This window comes from Cololabis saira, chromosome 16, assembly GCF_033807715.1.
Source record: "Cololabis saira isolate AMF1-May2022 chromosome 16, fColSai1.1, whole genome shotgun sequence".
Lineage (NCBI taxonomy): Eukaryota > Metazoa > Chordata > Actinopteri > Beloniformes > Belonidae > Cololabis > Cololabis saira.
This window is the reverse complement of record NC_084602.1, coordinates 29,869,078-29,892,809: the sequence shown is the minus strand read 5'-3', so window position 1 is coordinate 29,892,809 and position 23,732 is coordinate 29,869,078. Positions and strand designations below refer to the sequence as shown.

General features: G+C 41.2%; 2 protein-coding genes across 3 annotated transcripts in view; both read right to left on the bottom strand.

Annotated features, from left to right (window-relative positions):
- LOC133462934 (SERTA domain-containing protein 4-like) overlaps nt 1-16,882 on the bottom strand; it is a 36,696-nt gene extending 19,814 nt beyond the window's left edge. Inside the window, exon 1 of one of the 2 annotated variants that reach the window (XM_061744469.1) lies at nt 16,856-16,882. The gene's annotated coding sequence lies outside the window, so the exon portion shown is untranslated. Of the gene's footprint in view, nt 1-6,889; nt 7,244-16,855 lie in introns of those variants that run through there. The other variant, XM_061744468.1, reaches the window with a different exon arrangement.
- The window catches only part of LOC133462168 (synaptotagmin-14-like), a 69,859-nt gene continuing 62,661 nt past the window's right edge, over nt 16,535-23,732 (bottom strand). The window contains exons 7-9 of the mRNA XM_061743308.1: nt 22,545-22,734; nt 21,039-21,113; nt 16,535-16,930 (exon numbers count right to left, since the gene is read on the bottom strand). Of these exons, the coding sequence (XP_061599292.1) occupies nt 16,617-16,930; nt 21,039-21,113; nt 22,545-22,734 (579 nt within the window). The 3' untranslated portion in view covers nt 16,535-16,616. The remainder of the gene's footprint in view (nt 16,931-21,038; nt 21,114-22,544; nt 22,735-23,732) is intronic.

The window sequence follows — 23,732 nt, the reverse complement described above, 5'->3', positions numbered from 1 at the left end:
TGGCGCATGCGAGGGACCTGTTAGGGCCACCTGATTACCAGCATCAGTTAAGAGGTTTAACACACAAATATCCTTCCGGCCGAACACGTAGGATGATAAATGAGAAAACAGAAGCATCTACCAGTCATTAAGCAGTGTAGTGAGTGCATTTCCAAGAATGAAAGCATGACTGAACGTGGCTAAAATGTGAATATTTACCATCTTATAGTGCCATATTAATATAATTATTATGTCATCAGACCTGCTTTTTCTTTACGAGGTCCGTCCATTCTGAATCAGACAGCTGCCTTTAAAATAAATATAAAATACAGTGAAGCATGTATGTATTTTGCCTTGCAGATATTACACAGCAGGCATGTTTTATTGAATTTTCCATTGAGTTCATGAACTTTCACGTTTCAGCCTTTAAGACATTTATGACTCACTGCTACGGGCTGTTTCTTTAACATATTCACCCAACTTCATACAGTAATGTGAGCATAACAATCATTACCTCTCCTTTATAGTTTTATGGCACTTGAGCGATACTTAACAATGTAATTGTGTAAAAGTGTAGTGTAATTTACTGTTCTTTTGTTTACAACGTGAAGGTTCATCTTTTCGATTAAGCATGGAACTCTGTCAACCGTGTGCTGTGACTGCAGCGATGCAGGCGCATCCATGTCCAGTCGTGAAGTATACACACCGAAATATACTGCACTGTCAGAAACGTAAAGCAGGTACGACGCCAGTGAGGATGTTTTTTCAAAGCTATAAAGTTTTCTTTTTGGTTTTAAAGTTTGACATGCTTTGTTGTTCTCATCTTCTGCAATAGCACCTGGTAGCGATAACTCCCCCACCGACCAACTGTTCTTCCTAATACATACTCTCTCAGCATCTGTGTATCTGACACATGGATGCACCAGCGTGCATTTTTACAGATTTTCTGAATTTATACAACATTTAGATGAAATCTCCCTGTTTATGAAAGCAGTAAACTGCAACTCATCACGAGCAGACCATGCCCTGATACTGTTACTGTAACTGTTACTAGTATTTCCTAATATTCTTATATATATATATATATATATATATATATATATATATATATATATATATATATATATATATATATATATATATATATATATATAAAAAATTATACTTCACAACAGTTTGTGCACTGATATGTAATGTATATACAAATCTACATATTTAAAACCGGGTGCAATGTACATTTTAGCCAAATTTTTAAAAGATGAAACTAGGTAGAAGAAACTCAATTTTAATGTATTTTGCAAGTGATTCCAGTCCCTTGGAGAAGAAAACTGACCAATAACAGCACATGCCTTGCTGGACGAGTACGTTAATAAGGCCACTGGAAGTACGTGTGTGACTGCTGTTGTAACAGTGGTCTTTTGCCTGTCAAAGTTTTGTAAATGAACAAAAACCAGTGTTTATCCAGCAGGATGAAGAGAAGCCCCGGTAACCAGCGAATACAGACTCCAGTGGTGGGAGCTGCAGGACGCTCCAGCAGCAAATGGAATGGCAGTATGATTAATGACATCCAGTGGATGGAGGAGAGTTTTAGAGGCTGATCTGTAGATTGCAGCATTGTAGTATTGGAAAGACTGTAATTTTAACCAGAGGCTGTTAAGATAAGGCTTACATTAAATCAAAAACCTTTGTTTTAATTTCCTTACAAACTGCTTTGATAGGGGTCACTGTTACCTGAAGTAATAGTTATTACATTTTAGTACTGAATAAAACTGCATCTCTGATGTTTACCGAAAAAAAGTCATCAAGGTTTCAGAATGAGGCATTTTAAAAACACAATTTTTGAAATGCAATAGGTTCAGTCGGGCTTTGCAATAATGTATACGTTTCTTTTTGTGTAGGTCAGTGCAATAATGTGGACATTTGTGCAATAGGTTCAGTCGGGCTTTGCAATAATGTGTAGGTTCTCTTGCGTAGGTCATTTGTGCAATAATGTGGACATCTGTGCAATAAGTTCAGTCGGGCTCTGTGCAATGGTTTTTTCTTCTACTCAGGGGTATTGTGTAGTGGGTTTTCTGGGAACTGGGAGTGGGAACTGATGTGGGTTAACTATAGTGTGGTTTGATTGTATGTGTGGGTAAAGACTTCTGGGTTGTGTTTTCTGTTTGTTGGAGTGTGATTTAGGGCTGGGCGATATGGCAAAAAAAGTGATCACGATTTTTTTTCCCATATTGAATGATCTCGATTTTTAATCACGATTTTTTTTAAATCAGAAGATCCCCCCTCCCTTCTGGAATAAAATAGAAAGAAACCAGAGATTAGTTGTTTTTTTATTAACAAATAAAGCAAATAGCATGTTTTAACAAGAATCCAGAATGCTACCAGTGGTACCCACCGAAAAAACTAGGGATGCACCAAAATGAAAATTTGAGGCCGAAACTGAAGCGGAATAAAATTTAAAGACTTGGCTGAATACTGAGTACTGAATAGCCTACGGAATGCGGTTTTTCACAGTTTTTCATTTATTTTGCCATTTTTTTCACAATTGCATAGATAAAATTGCAATGACATTATTAAAAACAAAAACAGTAAACTAATATGAGTTGAGCCACTGTCAAGCAGCTGGCGATGCTGTTGCTTAAATTGACCAACAGGTGGCTCTCTAACATCACTGTTTGTTTACTGTGCGTGACTCTGACGCTGGTTGGTAATTAAGGAGTTAAAACTCACTCGCCACTTACAGGACTCAGTAGCCAGCAGAAACGGCAGTTTTATTACATTTATTAACTGTAGTACCGCTATTATGAGAGGTTATTTCTCACAGTATTAGCCTAAAGGGACTTAAGGCTGATTTATGGTCCCGCGTTACACCAACGCAGAGCCTACGGCGTCATCTGGTGAGCTCTGCTTGTTGCCTCCGCGCTCCGACACATTCACTCCGCTGAGCGCGCACACACACACGCACGCACACACACACCCATGTCGGGGCCGCGGAGTTTCTGAAGTCGGCGGTGATGAGTAATTTGTGGTACAAGCAGAGCGAATCACAACTGTAATGAGTGCGGTTCGAATACACAATACATCCATCACGAAGGGCATTTTGTGAATCCATCACACCCTCCTCCTGTACGCTCGGAAGAAGTTGTCCGGCGAAATAAATAAATAAATAACCGCTAACCGTGAGTCCCGGTCGGCTCGAAGCTAAGCTAACGCTAGCCTGCGGTTGTTGTCTTGTAGTTTTATTCTCTCTGGTCACGCTTGCTCCTACCAGTGCAGGGGAGGCAGATGTGACTAGTTTACTGCCTATGGTCATGCAACTTGCCGCGGCATGTCATGCATGATCAATTAATGCAGACAGCGCGGTGCCAGGAAAGCGGGTTGTGATTGGTTGTCGTGCACTTTGCTGCAGCATGTTTTGCACGTGATCGAGAAAGTAGACCCACAGCTGATCACCGTGATCGAACTTAATTTGATCGCGATCACAAATCGAGATCGTATAATCGCCCAGCCCTAGTGTGATTGTCGCCTGTGCCTCTCGTGTCCAAGACAAATTTCTCCTAAGGGAGACAATAAAGATTTATCTTATCTTTATTTTATCTTAATTTCAAGACATTTTTCATTAGATTATAGTAATGTAAATGCTTATTTTATATACTGAGACAGTTCAGCTGCAAACTGCAGGTCAATAGAGGCATAAGCAGGCATAAAGCGGGCTATTGGTTAATCAAGAGTGGAAGAGAAAATCATCCGACCCTCATCATCGTGCAGTTACTGGGGACTCAAAGTAAACACACAGCCCACTTCTTCTCAACACGGAGCGGCTGCATCCCATCAATACTCCTGCTGGAGTGGGGGCGGAGAGAGTGCAAGTGCTGGCATCAGAGGGCGACGCACACAGCCAGAGAGAACAGATCAGGAATAGATAATAGCTTTTATGACATCAAGCTCTCCTTCAGAGTAGCAACAAGGCACCGCACGCCATGAATCAAAAACTGAGCCACTCAAACGGAAAGCAATTAGCCCCCCGCGTGAAAAGTGGACTGCAGTCACACAGCCTCCCCTCAGACGTGCTCAATGAATCAAAGACGAAAGCTGAAGATGCTTTGCAGAGGCATGTTCAAAGAGGAAATCGATGGAAGAAAACACGACGTGGCTCTGGTGACCTCTTCACCACAGGAGAATGATCATTTATAATCTTCATCTCAAAGCTGCCAGGTCAAATGGAAATACATGATTTATGCTAAAGTAGTTCTGCTTTTTCTCTAAATTAATAACAGATAGGGGCTTTGACACTATTGGGACCAGCTTTTGCAGGATATTGTCCAGTGACAGATATGTTTCCAGCACTAAAATGCCAGCCCGCTGGTCTTCTTCTCCTGTTGTTTTTTGGTTTGTTTGGTTTTGCTCTGTACATGCTGGATCTTGGGTTGCGTCTGTGCCAGCTTGCAGCCTGTCAGGAGGTATCAGTGTGCCGTCTTGGCCGCGGTGGCGTGACTAAGCTGGGCTCAGGGCCCTCTGGGGTTTTGCGCGGCGCTCTTCCCGCTGAGTGGTGACACATGTGTTGTGACAGGGCAGCTGCATTATGGACTAGCCGGGGAACGGCTTGTTGTCGCTGTGGGGTTAACAAGCCCGAGCTCTGTGGGCATGTCACCGCCGATGATTCCCAGGGTGGATACGCCACATTAAAGGTAGACAAGGGCAGCGGTATGTGCTTTTTTAGCTTAAAAGAAGCCAAAAAAACACACATCGCAGGATGGCACCGTCTCAGTCTTTTCTTTTAGCTCCAGAAGAAGAGAGGGATTTTCAAGTTTTCCTTTTTCCAAGGAAAGGAATTTGAAATTCTCCACAATCGCACATATGTAAGCACTTATCGTACGAGATAAACTACTTTTTCATTCAGGAATGCGAGGCAGTTTGAGCCAGTGTTTGTACATGTTGTATTAATTCCATCTTGTGTAAATAAATGAATGTTTCTGTGAAGGCCCTAAACACTTTTTCAGAGCAAACCACAGCATTTTTAGGCATAGGATTTCACATCATACATGCTGCAGCACTTTCTTCAGTGTAGGCAGAAAAAAGGGAGGAAAAAAGAAAAGTCTCTTCACACCTTCCTCTATTTTTAAATTTGTGCAGAAACAAACGTGTGTTCACCTTTCCTCTTAAGTTGTTCACAAGAGCTGCGTGTCATTCTGGAGCACAAAAGGCGCATTCATGATGGGGAAGCAGTGCCTGAAAGGGGGAAAAAAAAAAAAAAAAAGAAGAACTCCGGGGCTACACCCTGCGGTTTCGACACACATACTGTAAACACACACCGACCGAGGCAGCTCAACTTGTGTTGGCTGAGACCTTTAACACAAAACAGAGCAGAGATGAGGCCAGATGACAATCATCCTGATGAAATACCTTTAGCACGTCTTCAATTTGCACCGCACTCAATATTAGCCACAACACCTGCACCTTTGTTTCTATTTTTCCCTAAATTCCAGCCCATTACAGGTTTGAGCGTGAAGGCACACACTTCAAATGCAGTTTAATTTTATGCTTGGCACCGCATCTGCAGAGAGGCAAGCCTTTAGAAACGCACTGAATTTCCTCTTGCGTACACTTCATGTCTGCTGAGAGCCATGTTTTGAAACGCTGCTCCAGATGTGAGTCTCTGCCAAGAGAGATGAATGGCTGGGGGGCGGGCTACGCCGCTACGGGCTACCTACAGGTTCACATCCTTAATGAGCACGAGAGTCTGCCGAGAGCCAGATATGATTGATAACACTGGAGGAGGAAAAACATAGCAAGGGTTTTTGACAAAGATGAAGGGGTGGAGAGCTGTGGCTGGGCATCGACAACAAGGAATCTGGCACTGGACTCGCCGGAGCCACATGCCAGAAAGCTGTCCACCGTCCAAGCAAAGCCATAACGTTTCCTCTTGTAACAGCCCCTACTTCTCTGGCCTGTGACTTCAGTCTGAGCTGGATGTTCCTCCCCGTGGCGTGCCTCGCCATATTCCACATAACACATTCTTCTTCAATCCAAGGAAAACAGAAAAGGTGAAATTCTTGGCGAGTATCTCCGGATGTTGCTGGCAGTGAGCGTTGGCGAGACATCCAAAACATATAACCAGTCCGCCGCACTCAAAGCCTTTATTTAATGAGAATAACAGACACTTAAACAGAGAAACTAAAGGAAGACGGTCTTTATTATTTGTTATTGTTGCAGTTACTCTATCAAACCTACTGCACATGGTTTTAAGAGTGCACAGAGTCCAGTTTGGTTGAAGTGGGGGCTTGTGACACTAAGACCAAGAAAGTGGAGAAATGACATCAAGGAGACAACAGCAATTCAAAAAATTCAGCGAAAACTGTCTTAACCCCCTTCTGCTCAGAAAGCAGCTGTAATACAGGCAACTTCAGGATTCGCAGCCAGGAGCAGTCACACGAAATAATGAAGTGAGGCTGGACGGATGCCAGGAGGGCGGTTGGTTATGTCAGCCTGCATCACGGTGGGAGCTGGGTCTCTGTCATGTCACCTCGCTGAGCCATTAACCGGCCTGACTCTCATTAATCCTGCGGTAGCAGATCTCACCAGTCTGCTGTAGCTGCATCTCATCCTGGGTTACAGGCACCACTTAGTGCATTCATTTGCAGACACAAATAAACAGAATGTATTACATGGAATGTGCAAATTAGAGTAATATTGCACCTAATTTGGGATTTTCAAGTTGTTTCAATTTGAAATTGTTTGAAATGACTATACTCCTACATGCTGTTTTAGTTATATCCTTAAAAAAACAACACTGAGAAGTGTAGGTGAGAAAAAAAACTGTTTACATTTTATAGAAGATGTTTTTTATTATTAATATTATTTAATTCCATTAGAGACAGGGGTCCAGAGCAGCTGTGAGTGAGTGGGTACTGACCTGACTAGAGCGGTCCGGACCTCGTCCTCGGATCCACGCTGGCTCTGTGGAGACGGCTGAAGTCCAAGGTGCGTGGAAGGGAAAAAATGCAGAAAAAAACACCCCCCACAAAAAAAAAAAAAAACTAGTGAATGGAAACTGCCTCCGGTGGCTCGGTCTTATTCTAATTTTAGAGCGCGAGCAGACACGCAGACCTCACGCGCCGCTCCAACACGAGCTGCGTAATTATTTCTTAATTAGACGCTTGTCAACATCTCTCTGGTCGACGGCGCTGCGGAGCATCTCCAGCACAAAGGTGGGAGAAGACAGCTGCCTGTCTCCTGCAGCGGACAGGTGGACAGCTGGACAGGTGGACAGGTGGACAGGTGGAGGTGAGCCTCGGTGCTCCGGGTCGTAGTTCCGGCACCAAGCGGGTCTCTCTCTGCGCGTCTCTCTCTGCGCGTCTGCACAGTCTCGGGCAACTGACGGTTAATTTCAATGTGCAGCGGAGAAAACAACAGCAGCGTCTCGACTCCCTCCCTTCCAGTTAAGTACAGCCGAGCAGTTCAGGGGACGCTCGGTTTTCTCAGCACTCTGTCCACTCTGCTATTTACGAGAGAGAAGAGTATTAGGGCCAGGCAGGAGAAAAATAAGAATAATATTTTAGAGGAGGAAGATTTTTTTTTTTCATTATGCACTTTAAGAAAAAAGTCGAAATGTCGAGAAAAAAGTTGAAATTTCGTGAATAAAGTCGAAATTTTAAGAAAAAAGTCGAAATGTCGAGAAAAAAGTCGAGATTAATGTTGAAGTACAATTTCGAGGAAAAAGTCGAAATGTCGAGAATATTGTTGAAGTATAATTTCGAGAAAAAAGTCGAAATGTCGAGAAAAAAGTCGAAATGTTGAGAAAAAAGTCAAAATTTAGAGAAAAAAGTCGAAATGTCGAAAAAAAAGTCAAAATGTTGAGAAAAAAGTCGAAATTTCGTGAATAAAGTCGAAATGTTGAGAAAAAAGTCGAAATTTCAACTTTATTCACAAAATTTTGACTTTTTTCTCGAAATCGTATTTCAACAATCTCGACATTTCGACTTTTCGAGATTAATGTTGAAGTACAATTTCGAGGAAAAAGTCGAAATTTCGATAATATTGTTGAAGTATAATTTCGAGAAAAAAGTCGAAATGTTGAGAAAAAAGTCAAAATTTCGTGAATAAAGTCGAAATGTCAAGAAAAAAGTCGAAATGTTGAGAAAAAAGTCGAAATGTCGAAAAAAAAGTCGAAATGTTGAGAAAAAAGGCGAAATTTCGACTTTATTCACGAAATTGTATTTCAACAATCTCGACATTTCGCCTTTTTTTCGACATTTCGTCTTTTTTCTCGAAGTGCACAATAAAAAAAAATCTTCCACTCTCAAATTTGTTTTCTCTTGCCTGGCCCTAATACTCTTCCGTAGCTATTGCCTGCAATAGTAGAGTTATTTCCTGGAGGCACGGCCCAACCGCTTTTAAAAGTATGGTAACCAGCTAATAACAATGATTATTATTAGTTGTGTTTTTTTTACACTGAAAATTAAACAACACAATTAAAAAAAAAGGCTGTGTCATAATTACACTTTCCCATAAAGTTGGAATAATTGTGTTTTCACAAACAATCTTCTTTTTATTTACAACTATATCATGTAAAGAGGTTAAAAAAATGTTTTATTCTAACTTTATTAGCACTGCTAAAATAAAGAAATTTCATGTCAGAAGAATAAAATTAAATACAATTTTTTTTCCTCTTATTTCAACTTTTAAGGCGGTGCCAGCTGGCTTGACTACCGTGCACTGATGTGTTTTATAGCCCCGTTCACACAGGCAGTGTGCTCTGTGGTGGGTTTAGCACACATCATTGTGGTGTGAAACTGTTACACAACTTTGGATATAGTAAGAGCTGGACTAAATGGTTGCTGTGTGTAATCCACAAAGGAGTGATAGAGGCATCAGGATGCCTCCAAACACATGGAGTTAAGGTTTAGTGTACATGCATAGTCATACAGCTCAGGTGAGAAAAAGAAGGAAGCTCAATTGCATCTTTATAGCAAAATCTCTGTGTGAGTGTGGCTTATAGTAACTGTGACATTGATATTGATAGACTCACATGGTGTTATAGCTATAGATAAACTCAGCCTAGCTTATCTGAACTTTAGTTCTACAAAGTAGTTAACAAGTCTTTTTAAATTTCCTCCTCATCTATCCAGTGTATTGCTTTCTACAGTCACACACACGAGTGTAGCTAAAGTATGCCTTTATGATGGCTCATACTGATCCAGACTATAAACCTTAAAATAAAAGGATGTCCCAACAATGTTTCTATGCATAGTGCTAGCCCTGGTAGCAGCTTTTGAACTTAATCTTTGTTGACAGTATCACTTTATTTATTAACCCAATAGTCATGACTGCATATCAGAAACATTTTAATATTTCCAGAGCCTGAAATGGCGATTTAAAACACTAAAATATGTAATGACATCATCATGAGAGCAAAATAATCTGAAAACTTTTCAAAACTATTTTGAAAGCTCTACATTGATTCATCATTTATCAGCAATTCTATGTCTATATGCTACTGTAATTGTTTGTCTCTTTCTTAAATTATTGCTTAATTTACCCATTATATTGATGTAAAAAATTATATTTAAATCTGTAAAATGTCTTGTTGAGCCAAGAACCGTCTTGTGTTTGACATTTCTGCATCTAAAATGCTGACACACAATTAAATAACTAAAAAATATTACACTTCTAAGTCTTTTTATTAATTGCATATGTGTTTCTTTTGTCTACATCAGTATGTCAGTAATCAACTATCCTGTTTTTATTTACTAAACCTCCTACTCCCTCATAACACAGACAAGTTTATTAAGTCTTGCGGTCTCCGGTGTTCTTAACTAGTAAGTGTATAATTTCCAACAGCACCTGAATGCACTCTGACACTTTTTCGAGAGGTTGTGTTGGAGATCTGCTCTGCAGGGATGTGACCGACAAAGAGGGGAGGGAGCAAGCCCCTCTCATCTGTTATGCATTTCCCCCTTGATTCAGCAGCAGCAGCAGCAGCCAGTGAATCTCATTTTCCAGCACTTCTCCTTCTAAAGCCCTTTGTTCTGCGTTCAACTGAGGAATGTGCAGGAGGGGGGGAAAGAAACCAACATTAATTGTAAAAACCTTAAATCTCTGATCTTGCTATCACTCTCTTTACCCTTTTTTTCTCTCCTCCTATTTTGAAACTACTGGCTGCTGAGATCACACTAAAGCAGGGATGCCAGAGCAATCAGATGACAAAATCCCCTTTAAATGGAAAAATGCCTAGTGACACATTAAAACCCACTGAGGACGAAATATCGCTCTAAAAGATTGCATTTAGACCTAAGTAAAGCGGCTGTAATGTATCAGACAGACTTACACCTGATGGTATGTTTTGACCCCCCTCATCCTTTTTCGATACCCACTTTATTGTGTTTACAGTCACGGTGGGGGAGGGAGGGATGGGGGGCAGCAACATGTCCCAGCTGTCTTCAGGTGAGAGGCAGGTACAACCCTGACGGACCGTCAGTATGCATTTCCATTTTTGTTATTTTCATACTTCATGCAGTAGAAGGATTTTAGACATACAACATATAGTTGGGGGCAGTGGTCTCTGCCAGAGGGGCTGGAATGTTTTCAGTGAAATGAACACAGGTGTAAAATTTAACCATGTGAGCTGCAAGCAACCCGCTTTCTGACAACAACAACAAAAACACTGTGCTAAATGAATTCTAGCGGTTTGTAAATTAACTTGGAAACATTAAAAGTTTGTAAAGTTACTAAAAGTTCAAAAACGCTGTAAAATGAGAAGTAAACTGCAGTGGTTGCGCCACCTGTTGGTTGTTTTGTGGAAATGCAAAAGGAGTCAAACAAGTTAAAAAACAAAATTCTATTACCTCACTCAAAAGGAAATGATGGCACGCGCACACACACACACGCACACGCACACACACACACACACACACACACACACACACACACACACACACACACACACACACACACACACACACACACACACACACACACACACACACACACACACAAACTGCCCCAACACAGGTCTTTTTTTTTCTCATTTTCTTATTTTTAAACAACAATACCATCACATAGAAATTCTCCCATAATCAGTTTGAAAGATCTTTTACAAATGAAACTCAGCCTGAAGTACAGAAGTAAAAGTACATTTACAAGTACATTAAGACACCGTGACACAAGGTTGTTGAGTGAAGATTAGTAAGGCACCGATGCCGTCTGTGGCAAAGGTCGTTTCCAAAACAAAAGAAAAATCACAGATTCAGACCAGCTTTAAAAGCCAATAGAGCTCAGAAAACTTCAAGATACTGAATGCATAAGCAATGATACTGCAACGCATTAACAAATTATTTCAAAAACCAAATTAGTGGAAGACACCGTGTGAAAGATTAGGAAAACATTCAATAAGCCTGCTCAAAAGTGTAACATTTGAGTTTGTTTGGGGCACAATTCAGTGATTAACTATTTTTATTACGTTTTCAGCATCAAACACATATAAAGAAGAAAAAAAAATTAAAAAGGGAGTTTCATCCGACACTCAGGGGCTTGTACTCATTTTACACCCAATTGAAAGCTTCTTTGAATCGTGATTGTATATGGAAATAGTGGGTGGAGCCTGTTATAGACCACCAATCGGAGGAGACTGGGTTTAAAACTAGACTTTTTGAGGGGCAAAAAGCACCTTGCTTGCTGTTCAATATGAATTTTTACAAGTTTCCTTTTTTTTATATTCACATTTTTTATGAACACAAATTCCAAAATGACTTTTGAGCAACCCTGATCTTCAGCAGTGGTTTCATTAAAGGAGCTGTATGTAAGAGCAATAATAAAACGAATCATAAAATGACCCCGATATGTCAACAGCCATTTAAAAATCATGTTCATTTCAAATACTTATGTCACTGACAACAGCACTCAAGCCAGGATATTCCAGTTTAAAAAGAGGAGTTGCAGCCCTCAACTGATGTTTATGTTGTCATTTTTTGTTTTGGCCTGAAGCTCCACCCTCCACCTATCTCCCAATCACCAAGTCAGTATTGTTTCTGAAGCTCCACCCTCCACCTATCTCCCAATCACCAAGTCAGTATGGTTTCGGCATCCGGGTTGCCAGCTCGGCTCTAATTATTGCAGCCATGGCAGCCTACGTTCCTGCTGCATTCTGCAGCCTACCTGGCAACCTCTGGTCGGGGGGAGGAGGGGGAGGGTACACGCCGCTCAGCAATATTTTGAAAGTGACTGCAGTACCAGTTTTGGCCATTTCTTATGGACGGCTCCTTTAAACACCGAATAGAGTTTGTGAATTTTCATGTATTTCATGTATTTCATGTATTTGAGTTCTCGTGGGTGGAGCCTATTACAGATAACCAATCAGATCATCCTCCTCGAGCAGCTGAACGAGGTTTGAGTCCAGGCCTGTGGCCCTTTGGTTGATACATCAAGGTTTTCTGTGCTGCTTTTGGGCTCCCAACTGAACTACGTAGATTTAAAAAGTCGCAGGGGGATGTCAGGAAAAAAGCTGCTGTGCTTTTGTTATTTATCTGTTGATATCTGTTAAATGTTACAATAAAAAGTCCTGAGGGATACAATATAAAAGTTCCCTATTCAACCCTGTCTTTACGTCTCAGTCTACAGCAGCCAGTTTTAGTGGGTGGAGTCAATCAATCCAATCAGAGGATCTATTAATCAATTTGTACTGATGCATTTCACAACAGCATACGCACTTTCAAAAGTGGGGCTTTTTTATTATGCAACGTTTTTGGCCTATCTTTTGCTTATGTCTTTGGTAGTGCCATCGACCCCCCCCCCCCCCCCCCAAAAAAAAAACCCCCACCAAAAAACCAGGACATTCCAAAAACATATTGTTTGAAATTCTTTCACACGGTGTGTTTCACTGTTGTGCTGTAAAGGCTGTGCTTCTGTTTCACACCGTTAGAAAGCGTCAAAGCTGAAAAAGCTGGACAGGCCGGTTGGGCGGGAGCATGAGCTCTGCTGGTCTCCATCACGTCCGTCCCGGAGCGTAAATATGACCCGAGCCATGACACATACACTGAATCGATAGAAAGAAGCTGTCCAGACTAGTATTGCTCACAGAGAGGATAAATATTTGACAAACTAATATCTGTATCGATGCAATTTCTTTCATTCATTGTTGATACAAAAATAGATAGGAAACATTTACTAATACAAAGTATATGCCAGATAATCAAGAAGTGTGTTATTTTGTTCTAATTAAAACCAGCAGCTGTCACACTCACGCACACTCACACACGCTTAGTAAACACTGCACAAAGGTAGCTTTCACCACAACCACAGGCACAGTTAAAGAGTATCTGTATTTTGACTCATCTGTAAATGAAAAGAAGTGTGAAAGTGGCTAAAGTTAAAAGTGCAGCCCATTCGCCTGTAAACATTCTGCAAGTTCGATGAGGCGCACTGCGGCTGCTGCTTTATGAAATCATTTTGCCGCTCAAAGTCGGAATTTCCTCCAGTGAGGCTGGAGCGGTGCTGTGCTGTGTGTACTTTCCATAATTATGGAAGCAGGTCTGTGTGCTCTCGGCGTGTCTGTTTTTGAACTAAAGTAAATGCATGAACTGACTGAAACTGTAAGGCAAAGGCTCGCGAGTGCAGCCGGAGCTCTCAGATAGCACCAGAGCAGGTAAGAGGGCCAAGCTGGGATATAAACTGGGATTTAATGCGTTATTTCATTTGAGGACAAAAGAGAGGTCGGCAGTTTGTTTTTAAAATCCTTTTTGACATTGTGTGTGTCTTTAAAATGTGACTCCAGCACTTCACTTCTCTATATTTAACGCGTCCGTCGACGTGTCTCGAATTTGTAATTTTTTTCAAAAATGTCTGACAATTCTGCACGCAGCTTATGTCTTGTGCAAAGCCAGTTTCATCTCCAGATCAGCACTGACACTTCCACTGTCAGAGGTGTCAGGTGACTGACAAACGTGTCTAAAAATATGTAGTTGCTTTGTTTGCCGAGACGGAGCCTCAAACTGTGGTTTCACCGCGGCAGTGTCGACTGGGAGGAGAACTCGCTAAAGTGATGGAATTAGTGCTCGGCTTCTCTCAAATCAGTCCTTTGTTTTCAGGCGTGCTTCGACCTCACTCCTCACTCCAGCTCTGCACGGCACGGAATGAAACGGATATTTGCACAAAACCTGGAACAGGCATGCTGTGATGTGGGGATATAAACTCTGTTATAATAAGACTGAAAACCTGTACAAAAAACCACATCTACTTTAGAAAACTAAAACAGACACATTTCCTGCGTGGACAAAGAGGCGTTTTCTGTGTTTATAGCCTAAAAAACATCGACCAGACGATCGGGTTGCGTGAACAGGGATGACAGTTTAGTGTAGTCGGCTCACTGGATCAAACGGCAGACATCTGAACTCTGATAATGGCACACATTTGCCATGGCTTTGTTTTGATAATATATCGCAAAGCCACAACGTTTATTTCCCACCAGATTTGCATTAAAGTCTTTGCCAAGATGTCGTATTCATGGTGGGAGAATCTGCAGAAAGTCTCAGCATAAAACAGTTCTTCACCCAAGTGACCCTTTGTCAAGCCCCGCTGCTAGGTTGGACAAAACTGTCTTCTCCCGTCCACTTCCATTGTAAAAACGGGTTTTTACACCCCTTTATTTCTAATTAATGTAAAGAAAATCAACAGACACAAGATATAAATTAAAGCTGCAAGCAGCGATGAACGGGCCCTCGCACCCTTGTGCACGTTCAGGCGTGCTGCAGTGGAAGCTTGTATGACTTGCATGTAGATTCTTCAGGCCTGGACATTTAGCGGATGATACCACCCACGACTCTCTATATCAAACCATTCAAAAGTTATGGCAGAAAGTAGGAACTATCAGATATCGACCAATCAGAAGAAGGGGGGGGCGCGCTTTTTGGTGTCTTTCATCGCCACGGTAACGCTTTTGACTGAGAAAAGTAATGCGCATTGTCGCAGGATTGAGACGCACATTTTGATGTATAACACACCTGGGTGCACGTTACGGTTCGGGCGAAGAAGCGGCCGAAGGAATGGCATAAATTGCGCCAAAATTACACAATTCAAAATGGCTGTTGAGCCATTAGGCCACGCCCATTAATGCAAACCATTAAATATTTTTTCGCCAGGCCTTTCGGAAAAAAAACGAGATACTTTGATTAGTTTAGCTGATTTAGCTGATGGAAGGGTTGAACTGCGAGTGCAGCCGTCCACATAGCTTTATCCAAAGCAGACAATTTTCCTAATTTACCGTTGGTTTTGGGATGAAATGTATTCCTGTGATTCTGTCTGGGTAGCGGCTGTCACTTTTACCAGGGCCCCGAGCACACCACTTAACCATTTTAAGATAAATAAATAAAAGGCTTTGGCGGTTGTAGCTAAAGGTTGTAGCCTGCTGCGGGGCCGACTTTGTTTTGGCAGTACGGGTCGGATTTCTGCCAGTTTGAGGATGAAAAATACGCTGCACCCTCATTACACTGTGTGCAGTGTGTTCTGAAGTGTTCCTTTTAACTAATACAAAGTTTTTAAAATATAATCCAGTGATTTAAATTTCGATACAAGGTAGGTAAAAACTACGCTTTTTCCACTGATGTGAACGAGAGAGACGGCTGTTTTGTCCAACCAGATATTCTGACCTAGATGTAGCAACGGAGAAGATTTCTCTGATTGCTCCGTCAGGGACCATTAAGAAGGCTGATAACGGGTCAATTATCAACGATTCAGTAGTTGTTTGGTTTAATATGACATTTGAAATGGAGGAGTTTCTCTTCCACGACCCCCAAAAGCATTGTCAAACATGTTGCTATAGGAATAAACATGACTTTTGGAAATGTTTGGTTTGTTTTCATATGTGATGGCGAGGAATTACCAAGGGCCACCGAGGAACATTTTACTGGGGGTCCTTGGAAAGGTCCCGGGTACGAGCTCCTGGAACTAAAGGCTTTTTATATTTGTAATATACAATATAGCAGTAAACCAACATGGCATCATAAACTCGCTGATTCAGTTCATACTTTATCTTTTTGGGGAGTAAAAACAAGTGGTTACACAAACTAAAAGTAGCTTGTGATGTTAGAAGAGAAAAATGTTTTTCTCTTGAAGGCTTAAAAAAGGAAATAAGTTGACATCTCACAAATGTATATTCTTTATAGTAAAAGCAACTGTTGAAAATGTATTGTAATAAGGTTACTATGGACACTGACATTTCACTGTCAATTAGAACATATGTTTAGGCTCAACTCTCGATTAGATGACATGTCCAACATTCTCTGCCCAGCTTAATTTAAAACATTTATAGAGAACTCGTGATGTCTGCTGTTTGATCCCAACGTTTGCAAACATGTCGGCTTTACCCGCCACCCAGACCCAGATGCTGTGACGGAGAAGAGCAGGTGTCAACCACATAAAGCGAAACGTCATCACAGAGCAGACATGACACTTGTTAGCCGTCCAACTAATCAGTGGCTGTTGGGGATTTTCCAACAGCGTCATCCCCTGATGAGCTGATGAGTGACACACAATGGTCCAGTCCTCCCGTCTTCATCACCACTGACCCCGGTTCCCCGGGCGACCGTTGCGTTTCTCTTTCCTCGCTCTCTACATCTTATATGAACCTTCTGGGTGCTCCTCCGTCGCTGTTAGGACTCCAGCAGGCTGTGCCAGTGGCAGACCTGCTGTCCCTTCGACTCTTTCATCTGAGTCCAGTGGGCGAGCTCCTCCTCTCCAGAGCTGTTGAGGCCCAGAGAAATCCAGCCAATCATCTCCTTGCGCTTCATGCTGCGCTTGTTGTAGACGGAGAGGATGAGCGTGACGTCTGAGAGCTGGAAGAGGGCTACCTGGAAGATAAACGTCTCTTTGTAGGTCGGGTTGGGCTGACCTCGGCAGATGGACGTCTTGCACTTGGACATCTCGTGGCCCATGGAGTTCAGCAGGGTCAGCTTAACATAGGTATCTGGACCAAACGCAGGTGGAGGTGACAGTTACAAGAGAAAAAAATCATGTTTTAAACATATGTTAAGACATTAAGGTGTGTTCTTGTTTATGAATTTAGGTACTAAACTTGAGCAGTGGAGGCTTTAGGGCAAAATCCTCATAGTGCATCTTTCCAGAGTGCTTTTAAAATTTAAGCATCGTGAGCTGCTGCAGCTGTGTTTCCTCTGCGGTAAAGTGTGACCCATTTTCCCCACAAAGCGTTTGCTCCTGAAAAATGTCACTGCAGCTAAAGTGTGAGACTATGACCACAGAAGATGCGGTTTTTCTCCAGATCAAACAAAAAGTGTAGCTGCGAGTGTTCATGATAACGGAGAGCAGGAACTCAAAGGACTTCAGTGTTGTTGCTATGCAACTGCTGTACGTCTAAGCCGAAGTAGGGGATGATGTTGTAGATATAATAGGATTTGTTTCAAGTTAGTGGTATATTTTATTTCCTAGTGCAGTCGGAAGGCGAGAAACCTATTTTTCTGAGACAGGGGCTAAAATGAATGGCTTCATCAGGAGATTCTTCAGGGAGTTTCTATTATTTTCCCTGACTTTGACATAGTGTCCTGACTTGTGCAAAGTCTTTCAGAGCCCAGGGGCAGTGTCCAAAATGTAAGTCACAGCTTTTGTAGGCTACGCAGGTCTGCTGCAAGCTCTGGTTTCATGAGATCAAACAGAGAATCGCACATTCGTAGCGGCTCTTAAGTATTTAAGGATTCAGATTTTGTGAGCTACTGACATCCCTTCATAGCTGCAAACTGATTTGCCCTTTATTTTAAAGGAAATCATTACATTTTCCCACAAAACATAATTGCATTTTTTTTCTCTCCATTAAGCCTTGAAGAGGAAAGAGCGAAAGTAAAAATGCTGCCATTATCAAGCAATTTCATCATTCACCATTTCCTTATTCACTCCTAATTTCCACGCAGAAATCGCGGCGTAAACTGGAGCCGTAAATCCAGCTGAAAGGAAAAGAGGCAAGACTGGCAGTCACAATGGCTCTCTGAAAGCGTTCCGTCCCTCGTCTGCAACCACACTCCATAATAATGTTGCGTATTATGTTCCTGTCTAAGAGGGAGTCTAAAGAATGAATTGCAGAGGCTTTCATGCTGTCGAGTGCCAGCTGCTTTCCAACGCCTAGCCCGCCGCCTCGAATCACATATTCAGTTGCTCTCTTTGACATAGAGGCAGAGGGGAAAAAATAGCCTTGATTTCTTTTTTGACTCCTGCTGAATGGGCTCTGCAGAGCTGTGGATGCCTTAAGTGGTCAGTTGCGGTGATGCAAGGCTCTTTGGCTTTGTTGCCGAATGAGGAGGCAGAGGCTGATGATTGACTTTACTTGTCAGCTTGCTACTGTTTCCAAATGATAGAAAAAGGAGCTTTGAAAGTGCTCCGCATCTTGCTTTTTCCACTTTGCGAGACACACAAAGTCAATCAAGGCCTTTGTGAGGATTTTGCACAAAGGCTTTTTTCAGCGTAACCAGATGTGACTATTTCCTAAGTACAGTTTGAAGACTATCTGGAAAACCCATTCAGAAATGCACAAACAACAACAAAATCTGACAGCTAGTTATTAGTTAGATGTTTTGCGAATACAAGAAGCATGGCAGTAAAAATGGGAGGACAGTGAGAGTGCCTTACACAATCTTTCTGTTTCATGTGCTGGAAGCAGAGCTGGAAATGTGAAATTATTCTCAAAGCATGCTGAAGTGTAAGCCGGCAGTGAGTGACAGACGAGCACCTTCGAGCTGGCCAACGGCCACAACGGCAACCGTAGCGATTTAGCGTGAAAAAATGTTCAACATGAAAGACTTCAAAGCACCACAGACAAACAAAACAGGTTAGGGAGGAAAGGTAACAGGGTCTCATGCATGACAAGCCATAAACGCTCAAAAATGCAGCAAAGCGGTTTACAACAAGCAAACATCTTCATGGATGAGTCTTGTTCAGAATCAAATTATGTATTGAAATCATGCTGTAGTCACTTTCACGCTTTTATCTGCTCCAAATTGATTAGAAAATATATAAATACATAAAATATTGTTAAAATGTACCTGGGAAGACAACTATATGAATTGTAAAGGCTGAAAATGGCAAGAAGCCACCGGCCAGATATCATGATGGTCAACAATCCTGACCAATTTGCTGATTTAGACACAATAATCTCTTTTTAATCATTTATTTTTTCAGTTCTTTATGTATGTATGTATTTATTTATTTGTTTAATCTTAGTCCTTATTGTTATATGATTATATACATATATGACAGGAATATAGCAATGATATTTCCTATTTCCGAAGCACTTTCAGTCATAAAAATTTAGCACAAAGTGCTTTACATATTAAAAAAAATACAAGGAAAAAAAAAACTCAACTTTTGGCAATATACATTTGAATTTAGGAGGGGTTAAGAGATACAGTATAAGCGTTTCCAATGACTATGTTGGAAGAGCTAAAATCACTGGTTTCTACGGTCTCGGCTATTCTCTGCAGATGCATTCAAACACTGAATTCTTGTTATTTTTAGGCTTAATATTCAAGATAGCGATTTCAGGACTACCTCCCAGAGCTTCTGGTATGTTTATCAGTGCTACAGGATTCTTTTTAAGACGTTCAGAAAATGTATCATTTGGATTAAATTTTGAATTTTTCTCTAAAATTTCTGAGTTGAAAAGTCTGAGGTTAGCGTCAGTCCATCTTTGGTTTTACACTAGCATGGCTTTACTCAGGACATTTACATGCACTAACAGAAAGTCGAAATGTTAGCCAGACCGAACTGAAGCTCTTGAGATCGAGTTTTTAGTGCCAGAAAATGCGGTCCTAATTCGAGTTATTCCGGCATGTATAAACGAACTCGTGCCTAGCCGAGCTGCTGACCGCCCCGGGACTCCCCCTTCAGGAAGTGACGACACCCCGGGGCCGGGAATAATAACAGTCACGGCATCACAACAACACGGTAACAGAAGAAGAAGAGTTTTTTCGTGCATCTTACCTGCAACATGATCAGGCTTACTATGTACAAAATTTACAGAGTTGCTGCATCGTTAGCACCCATTCTTTCGCATGTTGTTGTCCTACTTTACGCTTGGAATAATGCCAACGATAAAGTGTGTTTGGCGCCACCTAGTGTCGCGGAACCGAACGCACCTCACTCAATAATCGATTGTCTTCTCGCACAAGTTTACTTGGATTTCTCCGAACCTCCAGTTTAATCCTGAGCTAGATTGTTGCCAATAGCTTGATTTAGATGTGCACGTAACCGCACTGTCGCATATAAGCTTGGAATAAAATATTTTCTACCTCTTCTTATAAAATGATTGTAAATGGAAAGAGGAATAAAACTAGAACAGTGTCTGAAAACAAACCTTTCAAACCGTTTGGGCAACAGTGAGGATGGATCAACATTTGTTGGGAAGCTTTTACTGCACTTGCAATAAAAGTGAGCCGTTATCATCATCTCCAGTAACATCATTACAATTGCAGAGAGAAACTGTTCTGTCAGCAATTTATCATCCCAAACAATAGCAATAGTGAGCGACCACATAAATTTAACAAGGTTTGTACATTGCAGAAAGAAAAAATAAAACAAAATAATGATCAAAAAGCAGACTAATGAAAATAGGCATCTAGGTTTTACTGATAGTCATCAATCATATTTATTTATCGTGTTAAATAGGTTAATATTAGGGCTTTATAGCAAATATCCCCTGAAACTAGCCAGTGACTTACGGATATGAACAGAATGAGATTTTTTTTATTTTATTTAATATTTTTTATGTAACTATCCTCAACTATCAATTTCTGGAGAAAGTTCACATTAAACCTATAAAAGTCAGAAGAAGTGGCAGTGAGACTTTTGTGTGTGTGTGCGTGTGTTTTCTGTTGTTTTTTAATACTAATTCAAAGTAAATAAAGCTTTTTTTTTTTTTTTAGGGTAAAAGGTCCTTAAATGTGTATTTATTACTATTATTTATTTATTTCCCTAGGATTAATAAGGTATTTTTGAATTGAACTGCATCCATGAAGATGTATCAAAGTTCACCACCAACAGCATCTCACGTTGGAGCAGGAGCAGAGACTCACCTCTGATAATATAAACCTGTCCACCTATCAAGTGTTTCAGACAACAGAACAGTCCGTCTGACAACAAGGGTTGGACAGCAGTAAGAAAAACAAGGGACTAAGATGTCAAAAAGGTAGTAGAGAGAGAGAGAATCTCCAATGCAGACAAACCAGAGATGTGAGGAAAGTGAAACAGGGTCAGAAGAACAACATAACACAGTTCAACGAGTGGTGGGCTTTGTTTCAACTTGCTGTTTGGATCCCTGGAAGCTAGCAAGGAAAACGAAAGAACGAAAAAAAGACTGAGAAGCAGCTAGTGCAGCTGAGATAGAACACACTATCTCAAATGTGGAGTTACAAGCTGTGCATAGTTGGAATATTCACAAATATACAGACCGTTTTTTATTAACCCTTGTACTGTCTTTGGGTCAAAATGACCTAATTCTCCTGTTCCTTCTTTCCTCCTGCTCTCTCCTTTCTTCTATTTTCCTCTTTTCTCCCTTCCTTCTTTCTTTCCTTCCTTCCTTCCTTCTTTCCTTCCTTCCTTCCTTCCTTCCTTCTTTTTTCCCTTCCTCCTTTCTTCCCTTGCTTCCTTCTTTCCTCCCTTCTTTCCTTCCTTCCTTCTTTCCTCCCTTCCTTCCTTCCTTATTTTCTGCATTCCTTCCTTCTTTCCTCCCTTCCTTCCTTCTTTCCTTCCTTCCTTCTTTTCTCCATTCCTTCCTTCTTTTCTCCCTTCCTTCCTTCTTTCCTCCCTTCCTTCCTTCTTTCCTCAATTCCTTCCTTCTTTTTTCCCTTCCTTCCTTCTTTTCTCTCTTCCTTCCTTCTTTCCTTCCTTCCTTCTTCCCTCCTTTCCTTCCTCCTTTTCTCCCTTCCTTCCTTCATTGTTTTCTCCCTTCCTTCCTTCTTTCCTCAATTCCTTCCTTCCTTTCTCCCTTCCTCCCTTCCTTCTTTTCTCCATTCCTTCCTTCTTTCCTTCCTTCCTTCTTTCCTCCCTTCTTTCCTCCCTTCCTTCTTGTCTCCATTCCTTCCTTCTTTTCTCTCTTCCTTCCTTCTTTCCTTCTTCCCTCCTTTCCTTCCTTCTTTTCTCCCTTCCTTCCTTCATTGTTTTCTCCCTTCCTTCCTTCATTGTTTTCTCCCTTCCTTCCTTCTTTCCTCAATTCCTTCCTTCTTTCCTCCTTTCCTTCCTTCTTTTCTCCCTTCCTTCCTTCCTTCCTCCCTTCCTCCCTTCCTTCTTTTCTCCATTCCTTCCTTCTTTCATTCCTTCCTTCCTTCTTTTCTCCCTTCCTTCCTCAATTCCTTCCTTCTTCCCTCCCTTCTTCCCTTCCTCCTTCCTTGACCCGAAGACAGCACAAGGGTTAAACCTACAAACAAATTAGTTAGAACTCATGTATTTATAATAATAAATTATTGGATCATATGTGCGTTGATACCTATGCACAGAATCAACTTGTCCTTTTCTGGCTCTTGGGGAAAAACAACCATAAAGCTGTTACTAAATGACACAACAATATCTCTTAGGATACTTACTGGGTGGCTTGTTGGCAGCCAGGTTTTTGAAATGGATGCCTTTGATTACTTCCACAGAAAGACGACCGGTCGTGGCGTTGTACACGAGGCCCACAAGGATCTCTGGTGCTGAGGTCTGACTGACAGACTGGAATGAGGAGGCGCTTTCACTGCATGTCATATCTGAGAGGCTGACCTGGGATTCACCACCCTGGAAATGATCGAGCAGATGTTCAGAAAACTCGAGTAAGGTTTCCCTTATTCCTCGTTTGTGATCAAATATTTATCATCATTGGCTCCTATGACTGACTGAGTTTATAAATCCTTTCATAGCCTTTGACAAACCCATAATGTAGATGATGTGCTTCTCATTTCCTTCTGCTGAGTGTTGAATTTAACCTACATTTTTGTTAAATAACTTCCAGCTTAGTAGGCCAGAAGCGTTTAAGCAAAAAGGCAGAAAGAACTACTTTTAGCCTCAGTTTAACCTGAGTTCAAATTTTCAAACTGTGTTTAGGTGGAAACATTCAGACCCATCATGTCCCATTTCTAACAAATGTCTGTGGAGCAGGATCTCAGCTTTAATTTAGGATTATTCACTGTAAATGCTTTAAAGAGCTTTCACATGTAGAGCATTCTTTAAGAGTGGCTCAAAAGTGACTGAACAATTGACTCAAAAACCTTTTCATGGACAGGTGTGAGCTTTTCCTTTTCATCTTTTCATGCAAAGCAGCTAAAAGGTCTGGAGGTCCCGAAGTGATTAGCATTTGGAAGCTGCTGCTGTGAGCACGCTCTCAATATCAGTGAAACTAGTCATCCTTTACAGTTCAAAAAATCTCCATCTGAGACATCAAAAAAATCCCCATCATCCAGCCGAGTGAAGAACATCATCCTTGAGGTCGTCGTATCAGTATCGGAGTCTAACATAAAGAAAGGACTGCATGAGAGAAAAATATGAACACCTTTTGCACCACAAGGTGAAAAAGTTTATCAAAATGAACAAGATTCTCTAAATAGAGTCAACTACTTTTAAACTAAACCACAATAAGATGACACATAAAATATGAAGTATATTGAAGGTTCTCATGATCATCTGCAAAATTCATAGAGACAGAAGACGGAAGCACTCGGACGATTTCTGACATGTATAGAGATAAACTTCTCATATTCATACAAGCTGATGCAGAAAAGCTGTCTGGTTCCCTATTT